We start from the raw sequence: 12,548 nt of genomic DNA, 5'->3' as shown, positions 1-12,548 counted from the left end.
ATAACTTCATGCCTTTGCCCAGGCTCTCGAAATCCCTATAGTCCAGCCCCTCCCGACATGCATAGAGGCATTCGATGACCTCACGGCTCTCCAGGCGACCTGAGCGCACGCTGAAACCAGCCAGGTAGCCGTGGAAGTAGTGGTGGATCGGCAAGGGGTCTCCTAGGGCAGGAACACAGGGGCGGACCAGAGGTGAGAGGAGGCATAAGAAGAGGGGCCTGAGAGAAAGAGCAGCAGGCTGGAGAAGGGAGACGGGGAGGAGCCAGGTGGAAGCCAAAAGAAGAAAAGATTGATGAGCGGCAAGGGAGGCTAAGGGAAGATGGGACAAGGCAGAGCGAGAAGACAGAATAAAACCGGGGGTGGGCGGGGAGGGGGGTGAGACGGAGGGCGAAAAATAGAAGCCACAGAAATGAGAAAATCTTCCGGCAGAGGCAGAAAGAGAAGGAAAGCAGGACCAAAGAGAGGAAAGCGGAGACTCAAGGCAGAAAACGAGGAGAGTGCGCGAGGGGGTCTTCACGGTGCATGCGGGGAGCACCGGGAAGGATGCGCGTGAGCTTCAGGGATGCCCAGCTCTCCCGGCCGCGTGGCTGCCTCCTGCCCTCTGCGCTCTGCCACGCGGAAAGCCAGCACGAGAACCCTCGACTTCACTCCGTGGGCAGGAAAGGACACCGGCGCCCAGCCCGGCTCCATCTGGCCGCCCTCTCCCGGGCGAGCCCGCCCGGCTGCGATGCTCGGAGGCTCTGCCCCCTGGTGGTGGGCGAGGCGGTGAACGGTGAGGCCGGGTAGGGCCATGCGGACGCGGGAGCGGGAGCCCTAAACTGAGATGCTAGCTCTCCGGCCTCCAGATTTCACACGCAAGTACCTGCTGTGGCGTCCGTACTGTTGTCGCCTCCCTTTTCCTTCTCTTTGTTCTTCTCCTCTGGGGGAGAAAAAGTGCCAGTGAGCTCAGGGATGTGTGGCCAGATTGACAGAGAGGACAGGGAGGTCTTCCAGGCGTTGCCCCTGCCCGTGTAGGACTTGAACCTCTCTGCTGAATCCCAACCCTCCTTTTGTCATGTCTGAGATTATCTCAGGCCTCTGTTATAGACAAACTCCAAATATGCTGCTGAGGAAACACAAGGGCTCTGGTACAACACACACACACACACACACACACACACACACACATACAGAGATACACTATACACACAAACCAGATACACCACATACATACACCCACCACATATGCAAATACACCACACACACACACACACACACACACACACATACACATACAGAGATACACTATACACACAAACCAGATACACCACATACAAACACCCACCACATATGCAAATACACCACACACACACACACACACACATACAGAGATACACTATACACACAAACCAGATACACCACATACAGACACCCACCACATATGCAAATACACCACACACACACACACACACACACACACACCCTCCCAGAAGGAAAAAATGAAAGAAACAGCTTAAAAGTTAGAAGGTTGCTGACTCTCTGCAGGGTTGCTGTCCTCCAGCAGGGGAGTGGGCTGTGGAATCATCAACACTGGGATGGAACAAAGTGGGAAGTGACTGAAGTTACAGAAAGAAAGATGCTGGTGTTGCCTGAGCAGGAAACTCCTCCAAGTCAGAGGTGATGACCAGTCCAACAGGAAGGACACCTGAGGGGCTGTGGTCTCCTCCCCAAGAGATCTTTCCCGGCCTCCCTGCCCAACTGCAGGGCGATGAGCTCATGAGGTCAGGCTGCCCTTTTGCTCCTCCATCAGCCACTGGAGGCCCCAACCATTGGCGGGACTTACCAGTCCAGCAGGCCCCAATCATGAGAGCAGGCTCCCTTCGGGGCGGGTGAATGAGACCATTGTCGTGGATGAGGGCAGGGTCGAAAGAGATGCCGTCGGCATAGAGTGTGACCGTGGGGAACTCGAGGTTCAAAGCATAGTGGTGCCACTCATCATCGCAGACCTGGGGGATGGGGAAGGGCAGGAACCTGTCAGTCACATCATCCCCAGGGAACGAACACGAGGCACTGCCCCACCTCCTGGGAGGCAGGGGACAGTCCCTCATAGTGCCTGTCCTATCAACAGGTCCTACTGGTGAATTGCTGCCCACCCAGCTAAAGGAGTAATATCCTTGCCCAGAATCTATCAGGCTCCAACCTCGTACCTAAAATTCCACTCTGCAGGTAAACCTTTAAAAGCATCAACTTTCCTAAGAGGAGTCCGTCAGCAGGTGCTGTCCATCCCGAGTCCAAACAGAACTAAAAGCTGTGGGTTTCTGTGCCGTTTTCTCCATCTCCATTGCCACCCAATCATTCAAGTCCCCAGTCTCTCTCTGTTACAGCAGTCTCGTCTGAGCACTTACACTCTTAGGTGTCTCCGAGACCTTCCTCCCATAGTTGCCAAAGGGATCTTTTTTTTTTTTTAATCTTTAAATCACTTCTGAATTTAATGTTGTCAAACTTAGTATTCATTAACAACTCATTACATTTGAAAAGATTGGATTCTCCTCACTTCACAAATGTTCCCAAATATAAATGACAATTGTTGAAAAATCATAGCTAATTGCAAATTAAATAAATTACTTGTAACCAAATCTTTTCTGAAGCAAAATTAGAAAAATCCTTCCTATTTTTGCAACAAAAACAATTTTTTTTTTTTTGGCTGCGTTGGGTGTTTGTTGCTGTGCGCGGGCTTTCTCTAGTTGTGGCGAGCAGGGGCTACTCTTCGTTGCAGTGCGTGGGCTTATTGCGGTGGCTTCTCATGTTGCGGAGCACTGGCTCTAGGCGCGTGAGCTTCACTCGTTGCAGCTCGCGGACTCAGTAGGTGTGGCTTGCAGGCTCTAGAGCACAGGCTCAGTAGTTGTGGCACACGGGCTTAATTGCTCTGCGGCATGTGGGATCTTCCCGGACCAGGGATCGAACCCTTGTCCCCTGCACTGGCAGGCAGATTCTTAACCACCACGCCACCAGGGAAATCCCAAAAATTTATAGTTAATTTGAGAAATACATCCCAAATTTGGTGGAGGAGCACCTTCAAACTTTAAGATTTTTTTTTAATTGGAGTGTAGTTGATTTACAATGTTGTGTTAGTTTCAGGTGTACAGCGAAGTGAATCAGCTATACACATACATATACAAAGGGATCTTCTTACAGTGTAAATCTGATCAGGTCACGTCCCTGCTGTAAACCCTTCAAAAGACTTATAGGACAAAATCCAAATGACCCTAACTAACAAAGTCCACCATACAGCTGATTACTGTCCAGCTCTCCAACCTCAAGTCCAGTCTCTGCCCTTGTTCACTGTGCTCTAACTCCCTGGTCCTCTTTCCGTGCTTGCAATATGTCGATCCCTTTCCTGCCTCAGGGCCTTTGCATCTGCTCTTCCCTCTGACTGGAACTCTCTCTCACAGCTCTGTCTCATCCTTCAGGATGAGCTTGCATTTCACTTCTATCAGACCTTCCCTGAGCATCCAATCTAAAGTGAGTTCCCTTCTCCTTGCCTCCTATTCTCTACCTCAGTCCCTTGCTTCTTCTTTCACAGCATTTATCACAATTTATCATGTTTATATGTCTGCTTACTTTTTAAAAATCTATCTCCTCAACTAAAATGTAAGCTCCATGAAGGCAGAGATTTTGTTCCATCTTAGACCCCATTGTATCCCCAGAACCTAGTAGAATGGCAGGGAATTGGTATTTACTAAATCTTTGTTGAATAAATAAGGGTAAGTAAAAGAAAAATAGAAAGAGGAATGTTACCAGTATTAGCAACGTGGGTGAAAGATCCAGAAGAAGGAAATGGCAGAATATCTCTTTAGAAGAGTGCCACAACAGGACAGGAATAAAGATGCAGCCATAGAGAAGAGACTTGAAGACACAGGGAGGGGGAAGGGTAAGCTGGGACAAAGTGAGAGAGTGGCATGGACATATATACACTATCAAATGTAAAATAGATAGCTAGTGGGCAGCAGTCACATAGCACAGGGAGATCAGCTCGGTGGTTTGTGACCACCTAGAGGGGTGAGATAGGGAGGGTGGGATGAAGACGCAGGAGGGAGGAGATATGGGAACATATGTATATGTATAGCTGATTCACTTTGTTATAAAGCAGAAACTAACACACCATTGTAAAGCAACTATACTCCAATAAAGATGTTAAAAAAGATAAAAAATAAATTAAAAAATAAAAAAAGAGTGCCACAAAAAGCAGCTTTTGGAGACAGCCCTCAATTATCCAGTTTGTAGGATTTCGTTCCCTTTTTCTCTCTCTTCCACTTCCTGCCTTTTTTCAGCCATTTGCTTACTCAGCCACTCCACCGGGGCTTACAAGAAAAACAGAAGGGGATGGAAACACAGTTCATCCCCACGGTCCCTGCGGTCAGCTTGGAGAATGAATAGAGAAGAGGCTGCAACTGTTGGCTCAAGAGATTTTTCTTTTCTTTTTTGCCCATTTTTATTTATCCCTCATAACCATGAAAATAGTGAGATTTATATACATATATATGTATATATATATGTGCATGGATATATAAATATACAAACACACACACACATATATATACTGCCTTTTAGTCTATAAAGGTCTATTACATCATTTAATCCTACAACAACCCTGGGATATAGAATTCTTATTATCCTCAACTCATAGGTAAAAAAGAAACTGAGTTGTAAACATATTAACCAAGATTTCATGGCTAGGAAGTTCCCCTAGCGGGACTCAAACCTAATCTATGTACCTCAGATTACTTATTTCCTCAATTACAGCATGCTAACTGCTTGAGAGTCAGGCATCTGCACTGGTAAGGTTCTAGATAAGAAACAGATGAAAGAAAACAAGAGGGGAAAGATGGTTGGTCGGGTTTGGTGTTCGTAGTAATTTGTTCCCTACTTCCTTTTAATCCAGGAGTGCTTTCTGCAAGAGACAAGCCTTGGAAAAAGAGAACAAGAAAACGGAGCCAGGGCGGGGGGCAGGGAGGTGTAAAAATAGTCAGAAACTGAAAGTGGAGATTGAAAGAAGGGACACAGGGCAACCCAGAAAATGCCCACCCCTGCCCTAGGACCTCCTCGCCTGAAAGCAAGTTACATCCACCCAGCTTTCCCAGGAGCCTGGCTCCGGCCTCACCTGCTCCAGCTTCCAGAGGAACTTGACTGGCCGGGCACTCTCCAGCAGAGGCCAGTAGAGAAAGGCAATTCTGCAGCCGTGGACGGTCAGCGAGTAGTGAGAGAAGCCGTCCTCTGAGGGCAGAGGATGGGGACAGAGGTCAAACACAAAGCATGGGCAAAAACAGCTTCAAAGCACCAGGAGGGAGGGGATTCCGGATTCTCTTCATCCCTTCAGGTTCTCTCTCTCTCTCTCTCTCTCTCTCTCTCTCTCACACACACACACACACACACACACACACACACACACACAGAGTCCAGTGTCGGGCTTGTCTTGGGCACTCTGACTGGCTGAGGGGGGACACTGGCCAGCCTGCCCCCACTCAGATCTTTACTGGTCCTTTGGTTAATACAAACTTCATGGGCAACACTCCTTTTCAGGTCAAGAGAGATGAGCTCCGAGAAGAGGCAGAAATGAAAGAGGAGGTGAAGGCTGAGCCCCTCAAGAGGGCTGTGCTACTGCCATAGAGGGCAGAGTTGTCCTGGGGGCTGGAGCCCACTAGCCCTTAAAGAAGGAAGATGGGGTGGTGGAAGAGGAAGAATGGGGCACAGCACTACTCAGGCTGTGACGGGGGGCTTTAAGGGGAGCAGGTCTGGGGGGCAGAGTCTGCTACACGTGGATGCAGGGTGATGAGACAGCTGCAGAGGAGGGCGGTGAGCGGTTCCATCACTGAGAGCAGTAGGATCCCAGCTTGTCATGCTGGGAGTAAATCACAGCAATACGAAACCTAGCACTGCTCTCTTACAGATGAAGAGAGAGGAGTGACGCGTCCACAGTCACAGACTGGACGGTGACAGAGGCAGGACAAGAAGCCAGTCTCTCCACACTCAGACGGGTGCCCTAGGGAAGGCTCACCGTTTGGGACAGTGTTACACACGATGGTTTCCTCTTCCTTCTTGCCCTTGCTGGGGGTTACACCGTGCTTCATCCACAAGGACAGGGTAAAATGGTCACTGAGGCTGTCCTGGGGCCCAGAGCCCAGCCCAGCGGTGCCACCCAGTGGCACCTGCACAGCTTGGGTGCCGTTGAACCAGTAGATGAGGCTGCTGTCCTGGCTGTAGTGCACCGAGAGGCCCGCCGTCCAGTTGGCATTGGGGCCGGGCATGGGCAGCAGATCCACCTCCCCAGGGGCTGCGCCTGCCGGAGCCCCAAAAGGCACAGGTGTCAGAGCGGAGAGGCAGCAGATGGGAAACAGGATATGCAGGCAGGGAGAGAGGGACAAGGAAAGATTTCCCACAGCTACGCTCACCGCCTCTTCTGGCCTTTCAGAGATGAGAAAGGAATGGCTAGGAATAGCTCCCCAGTGACCTCAACTCCACTCGTCATCTCTCCCTGCCATTGTCCCATAATGTATCTGGTGCCTCTCTCGGGCCACAATTATGCATCTTTGCCACCCACATATTTATGTGCTCTTTGGACCACAAGAGATAGCCACATGCCGGCAGATATATACATCTATGGATGGGCAAAGGAAGATGTAAGACAGATTCAGTATTTCTGTTTTTGGTTTTGGCCATAACGCACAGCTTGCAGGATCTTAGTTCCCGGATCAGGGATGGAACCTGCTCCCTCTGCAATGCGAGCGCAGAGTCCTACCCACTGGACCGCCAGGGAATTCCCAAGACAGATTATTAAGAAAGAGGCAGAGGAGTTTCAGGCAGAGGCTGGGGGTAGGGGGCACAGGGGACAGGCCCGGGGAGCTGAGGGGAGCACACCCACCACAGAGTTTCCTCAGTGCCCGCTCTGAGTAGTTGTCACGGTCACAGCCCTTGGCCACATGGTTGGTCTGCAGCTCTATGGTGGCCTGAATGTTCCAGAGAGGTTCATCACAGGTCTCCAGGCGGATACCAGGGAACAAAGCCAAGCTCCCAGCGCCTGGTGCATATTCAATCCTTTTGTTCCAGCCTGCAGGGGTGAGAGGGAGCTGGCAGTGGAGATGGAGATGGGTAAGGCAGCCCCTCCTATCCATTCTGCTCTGGCCACATCCACGGACAGTCTCGGGCTCCTACGAAAATAGCCAGCCAGGGTAGGCAGCTACAAGCCTTCCCCAAATATCCCTCCCCTGACTCCTAGCCTAACCCCTGTGGTTGTCAGAAGGGATACAAAGGGACACCAAGGTGAAAGATGGGTTACAAGACAGGTCCCAGGGTAGAGTTCCTCACCTTGCCAGCTGGGTTTACAGGTGGGCTTCACCTGGATCTCCACCTCAGCGTCATCCACCGCCCGCTTCTTCCCGCAGTCATAAGCCGTCACCGTAAACTTGTAGAGCTTCTCGCCACTGTACTGCAGCTTCTCCGTGTTCTCAATGTTCCCTGGGGTGGGGGTGGGGGATGGAGAGGGTCAGGCGCACTAGAGAAAGTCTGGGGAGGACTTGTGAGCCAATAGGGCAGCAGGTGAATTAGACAGCGGGAAGCTGGGAGGAAGGAATCTAGGGAAGGAGGCTCCACATCTGGGAAGGAGGGTGAGGAATGAGGATGTGAGGGACAGAAGTGGAGGGCACAGCCCCGAGATGTCCTGAGGGACACGGGCGCCCAGGGCGGAGCAGCTGGGGTGGCAGGCGCCTCACCGTCGTTGTCGATGAGGAAGGGGGTGTTGGGCGTGAGAATCTCGTAGTAGCAGATCTGGCTGTACTGGGGGGAGCAGTCGCCATCGATGGCCTCCACCCGCAGGATGCGGTCATACAGCTTCCCCTCGGTCACGGCCGCGCGGTACAGCCGCTCCACAAACACTGGGGCAAACTCATTCACATCATTGACCCGCACGTGCACGGTGGCCCTGCAGGTGCCAGAGCGGGAGGAGGACGAGGAAAAGTCAGCCACAACTAGGAGTCCAGACAGGGAAGCAGAGCAGGCAGGACCAGCTGGTCCTGGAGCCCGGGGCAGTGGGCACGCTCATCCCCCCAGCCAGGGCACCAGGCACAGCAAGGGACAGGCACCACCGGGGAAAGGGTGACTGATGTACGGGGTGAGGAACGACCCCAGGGGATACCAGCGGCCAATTTTGATGACTTCTGTACAGAATGCTATAGGTTGGGGACAGCCACGCGAGACAGAGGATTCTGTGTCCAGCCGGTTGTTCCTTCATGAGAGTCAAATCCAATGGGATAATCAAGGAAGATGCAGGGGCTTCCCTGGTGGCGCAGTGGTTAAGAATCCACCTGCCAATGCAGGGGACACGGGTTCGAGCCCTGGTCCGGGAAGATCCCACGTGCCGCAGAGCAACTGAGCCCGTGTGCCACAACTTCTGAGCCTGCGCTCTAGAGCCCGGGAGCCACAACTACTGAAGCCCAGGTGCCTAGACCCCATGCTCCACAACGAGAAGCCACCGTGATGAGAAGCCAGCGCACCACAACGAAGAGTAGACCCCGCTCGCCGCAACTAGAGAAAGCCTGCGTGCATCAACCAAGACCAAACGCAACCAAAAAATAAATAAATAAATAAACAAACCTTCTTAAAGAAAAAAAGGAAGATGCAGAATAAAAACCAAATTAAAAGCAAACACATTCAGGGAAGTGGCATTTGTACCAGAGCCACAAGTCATCTGACATGTGCAGTGAGCAAGCTGGCCATGCCCCCTCCCCCGCCCAGGCCCCCGCGGGGCAAGCAGAGGTTGGGGAGGGGCTAAGCCCTTCATGCGGAGCCCTGCCCCCAGCCCAGATCCTGGCACCCAGGGCCCAGAGGCAAGGGTTCTGTCTCTAAATGGGAAACTGAGTCATCACAAGGAGTGGTTTATCTCTAGTGCCTCGCAGTGGCCCAGGAGTCCTGACTGCCCATCTTCCTCCCATTCTCAAAGGAGAAGTGAGCTGGGAACAGATGTCGGAGCCCTGGGCCCCAGCCTTCTTCCTGCCGTAGCCATCTCCTGCCCACCCGCGCCCACTGCCGTGTGTGCGCATGCTCTGTGTGTGAGTGTGGCACACGCTGCAGACGGTGGGTGTGTGCTGAATGTACCGTCCTCTTCCTCGTTCTCTCAGCGTCCTGACTCCGGGTATTGAGCCCTTTCAGTGTCAGGCACTGCAGCGCCTGCTTTTTATACAAACCATCTCCTTTCATCTCCACAGTAACCTGAAGAAGTAGGCATCACCATCACCCCATTTTACAGACAAGGAAAAGCAAATCCAGAAAGGCTAAGAAGTTGCCCAAGGTCATAAGAGGCAGAGCCAAGATTAGACCCCACTGAGTTCTACCACGTGCTTCTGTCCCCTTGGCTGAAGGCTCCTGGACGACAAGGCCCCGTCCCTAAACCCCAGGAGCAGAGAGGGGAGGGGGTAGATAGTCAGTGACGGCGAGGACAGAGGATGGTGAGGGGCCTGGGAGGAGGTGGGGGGCCTGCAGCAGAGGGCAGGGGACAGGAGCGTCCTCACTTGTGGGACTTCTTGGTGTTGGCCCCGTCGGGGCCCTCGCCGCAGTCATAGGCCTGGATGGTGAAGGTGTGTTCCTTCTGGGCCTCGCAGTCCACGGGTTCCTTAGCCCGGATCAGCCCTTCTCCTGTCGCCTTGTCCAGGATCACAGCCTCAAAGGGCACCCCAGACCCATGGAGCCGGAAGCCACAGATCTCGCCTGGCCAGAGGGGGAGGGAAGGACGCAGCTCCTGCACCACCTCCAGGGTCTCCTTCCCACACTCGCCAACCCCCCTCAGGCTCCCACTTCACCTCTCCTTCCAAACCCCTGTCCCTTCTCTTGCACATGGAAAAGCATTAATTATCAGACAATCAGCTCCAACCCTAGCTTCCCTGAGCGGCAACCTCTCAGAGCCCCCAGGTATGAGATCTGGCAAAATCTGACTGCGTTGACCCCCACCTGCCCACGTCCTCCTCTCTGGCCCCCTTTATTTTACCACCGTTCTTCACCGTGGCCCATTTCCTCCTGGAGTCTACTTCTTCCTCTCCTGCCACGTCCACACTGCTCTCCCTCCCAGGACCTCCCCTCTCCTCCCTTGCCCCTGCCCTCCCACCCACTTCTCTCTATCCTACCCGCCCCCCTCTGCCCCAGCCCCACTTACCTGCATAGCGCAGGGGGGCATCCTTGTCCAAAGCAAAGAGTGGTGGGTTCAGCAGAACAGTGTTGTCGTTCTCCATGACGATGCCCTGGTATTCCGCCTCGATCCATGGCTTGTGCTTGTTGGCTGCCCGCCCCCCACCCAGGGAGAGGAAAGGAAGCACCTGTGAGCCGGCCCTCCACCTCCAGACAACACACTCCAGCATCACCACCCTGTCCAGCCCCTGCAGAAGCACCTACAGGAGAAAGGACTGAGGACAAGAAATCAGCCATGAAGGGAGTCAGGGTCTACGGGAGGTCACAGGATAGACAGTTTCCATGGCCACAGCCTGCCCTGTGGGGGAGGGGGACTGCCATGTCCCCTGGGAAACCTGGTCAGAAGGTGGAGACTTTCTTTAGGGATTTCAAGAGCTAGAGTGTGGACACTGGGCCTTCAGGGAGCAGTGGTGGGCCATCAGAAGGCCCTGGAAAAGGGAAGAGATAGATTAAGGGCAGAGTTGAGGTTAGGAAAAGCAGACTAGAAGCTTCCTGAGATCCTGATTGTTTATCATCTCCACCACCACCACCCCACTTCAATCCTGATCCCTTCTTCTCCCGGCCAAGCCCCATCCTAAAGCCATTCTCCCAGAGGAGAGGGAAGAGGAGAAAAGAGAGAAGGGAAAATATATAGGACAGAGGGAGGAGGACAGAGAGAGGCAGGGATGGAGCAGAGGAATCAATGCTGAACGGCTGGGCCCAGCAGAGCCGACGTCCTCAGGGATTATCGAAATGGCCTAGAAACACGACAAATCCTCTCCCTGCTTCTCACCCTCACACCCAGAGAACACACTCATAACCAACACGGTCCTATGTCCCCCAGAAGGCCACCAAACCCCACACTCCCTGAGCCCCGCTCTTATACAGACTCATGGCTGAGTCCTAATTCTCGCCTACCCCACCCCTCTTCCCTTCAGCCACCAGCCAATCCACAATGGACGTGGGACTCACTCAGCCTCCAGATCTCCCCATCTGCTACCAGACTCAACTTAATCACGTCTCCTCCCCAGGACCAGTCTCCCGCCAGCCTGGCGAGGGGCTCCCTTCCCCTAACCAACGCCAACCTCCACTGCCTGCTCTGTTGAGTCCCATCAAGCCAACCCCTAAGCTCCCAAAGCACATCCACGATGGCCCATCAGCGAGACCTGGGCAGAGGAAGACATATCATCAGAGGGAAACTGAGTCTCCGAAAGGAAAGTCATCCCCAGTATGTCATGGTGAGCAAGCAATCCTGATTTCCATTCTTTCTTCCAGTGACATCCCTCAAAGCCTTCCGGTATCTGAATGCCGGCCCCTTCCTCGCCGAGGACCCACCATGACCCCCTTCTCTAGTGGCAGAGGAGAAAGCCACAAGATGGTGCCCAGAAGCCAGCACAGGAAGTGGCAGGAGGCTCGGAAGCCGGCTGAGGTCAGAGACTGAGCCGAGGATGGAGGGGCTGCGCACAGCTCACGCCCCACCCCACCCTTCTGCTGCCTTCCTCTCGGCCCCCAACACTCTCCTCGTGTCCATCTCCTCTCACTGACTCCTGGGCTCCCTGTCTTTTCCCTCCTGGACTTTCCCCTCCCCCTCTCCTCACCTGTTCTTCCTGGTTTCCCTTTCATTCCTCTTTCTCTCTCTTTTTTTTTTTTTTGGCCTCCACCTTGACCCTGGTCCACCCCCTTCTCATCCCCTCCCACACCTCATCTCCCTTCTCCTTCTCCCTTCCCCTCTCACCACTCAATTAACAGTCCCAGACACCCACCTCTGCCCTTCCCTGCCCATCTCCACCTACTTGAGCCCTCGGCCCCCACCCCCTCCCTCCCTCCTGGTCCCTCGGACGGCCTCACCCAGCTGAATTTATCTGCTGTCTGCAGAGAGGGCAGCTCTGGTAACCCTCAGCCCAGCTGCACGCAGACGGAAGGTTATGGATGCAGAGGAACACGCCAAAACATACGTGCTCCGAATTGCTGAGCTAGAGGGAACAGTTTCTCCCCAGGAGGGGATGGAGAGGAACCAGATGGATGTGCCACACACCCTCAGCCCCGGCACACCCCGGTGAAAACGGAGACCCGCCCAGAGATGTGTATCGCCCCTCAGGGGCAAGTCCTTCTGAGACCTGAGATAGCTCCAGGAGGGAGAAATTGGGGGAGGGGGAGAGAGAGAGCCCAGGATGGGAATGGGGACCAAATGGGAGCAAGAGAAGCACATGGGTAGAGATGGACCAGAGAGGAGGATGTGGGAAGGGGGATGCGAGGGAGAAGAGAAGGGGGCAGGTCTGAGAAAACGGATGGGAAGGGAGGTGGTCTGAAGAACCACCTGTCATGGGCCAGGGAGCCTGAAGGCCTCCTGCCCACCCCGA

General features: G+C 53.6%; 1 protein-coding gene across 2 annotated transcripts in view; it reads right to left on the bottom strand.

Moving 5' to 3' along the window:
* The window catches only part of CLSTN3 (calsyntenin 3), a 25,443-nt gene extending 14,001 nt beyond the window's left edge, over positions 1-11,442 (bottom strand). For both annotated transcript variants that reach the window (XR_003001591.1, XM_024733536.1), the window contains exons 1-10: positions 10,178-11,442; positions 9,540-9,735; positions 7,746-7,954; positions 7,342-7,491; positions 6,899-7,084; positions 6,035-6,316; positions 5,141-5,253; positions 1,823-1,985; positions 863-919; positions 5-162 (exon numbers count right to left, since the gene is read on the bottom strand). Coding sequence is in view for 1 of the 2 variants with exons in the window: in XM_024733536.1 (XP_024589304.1) it covers positions 5-162; positions 863-919; positions 1,823-1,985; positions 5,141-5,253; positions 6,035-6,316; positions 6,899-7,084; positions 7,342-7,491; positions 7,746-7,954; positions 9,540-9,735; positions 10,178-10,379 (1,716 nt within the window). In the remaining variant the exon portion in view is untranslated. The remainder of the gene's footprint in view (positions 1-4; positions 163-862; positions 920-1,822; positions 1,986-5,140; positions 5,254-6,034; positions 6,317-6,898; positions 7,085-7,341; positions 7,492-7,745; positions 7,955-9,539; positions 9,736-10,177) is intronic.
* Between the last annotated feature and the right edge of the window lie 1,106 nt (positions 11,443-12,548).

The sequence above is a fragment of the Neophocaena asiaeorientalis genome, unplaced genomic scaffold (genome assembly GCF_003031525.2).
Source record: "Neophocaena asiaeorientalis asiaeorientalis breed wild unplaced genomic scaffold, Neophocaena_asiaeorientalis_V1.1 scaffold150, whole genome shotgun sequence".
Lineage (NCBI taxonomy): Eukaryota > Metazoa > Chordata > Mammalia > Artiodactyla > Phocoenidae > Neophocaena > Neophocaena asiaeorientalis.
This window is presented reverse-complemented; position numbering and strand designations above follow the sequence as displayed.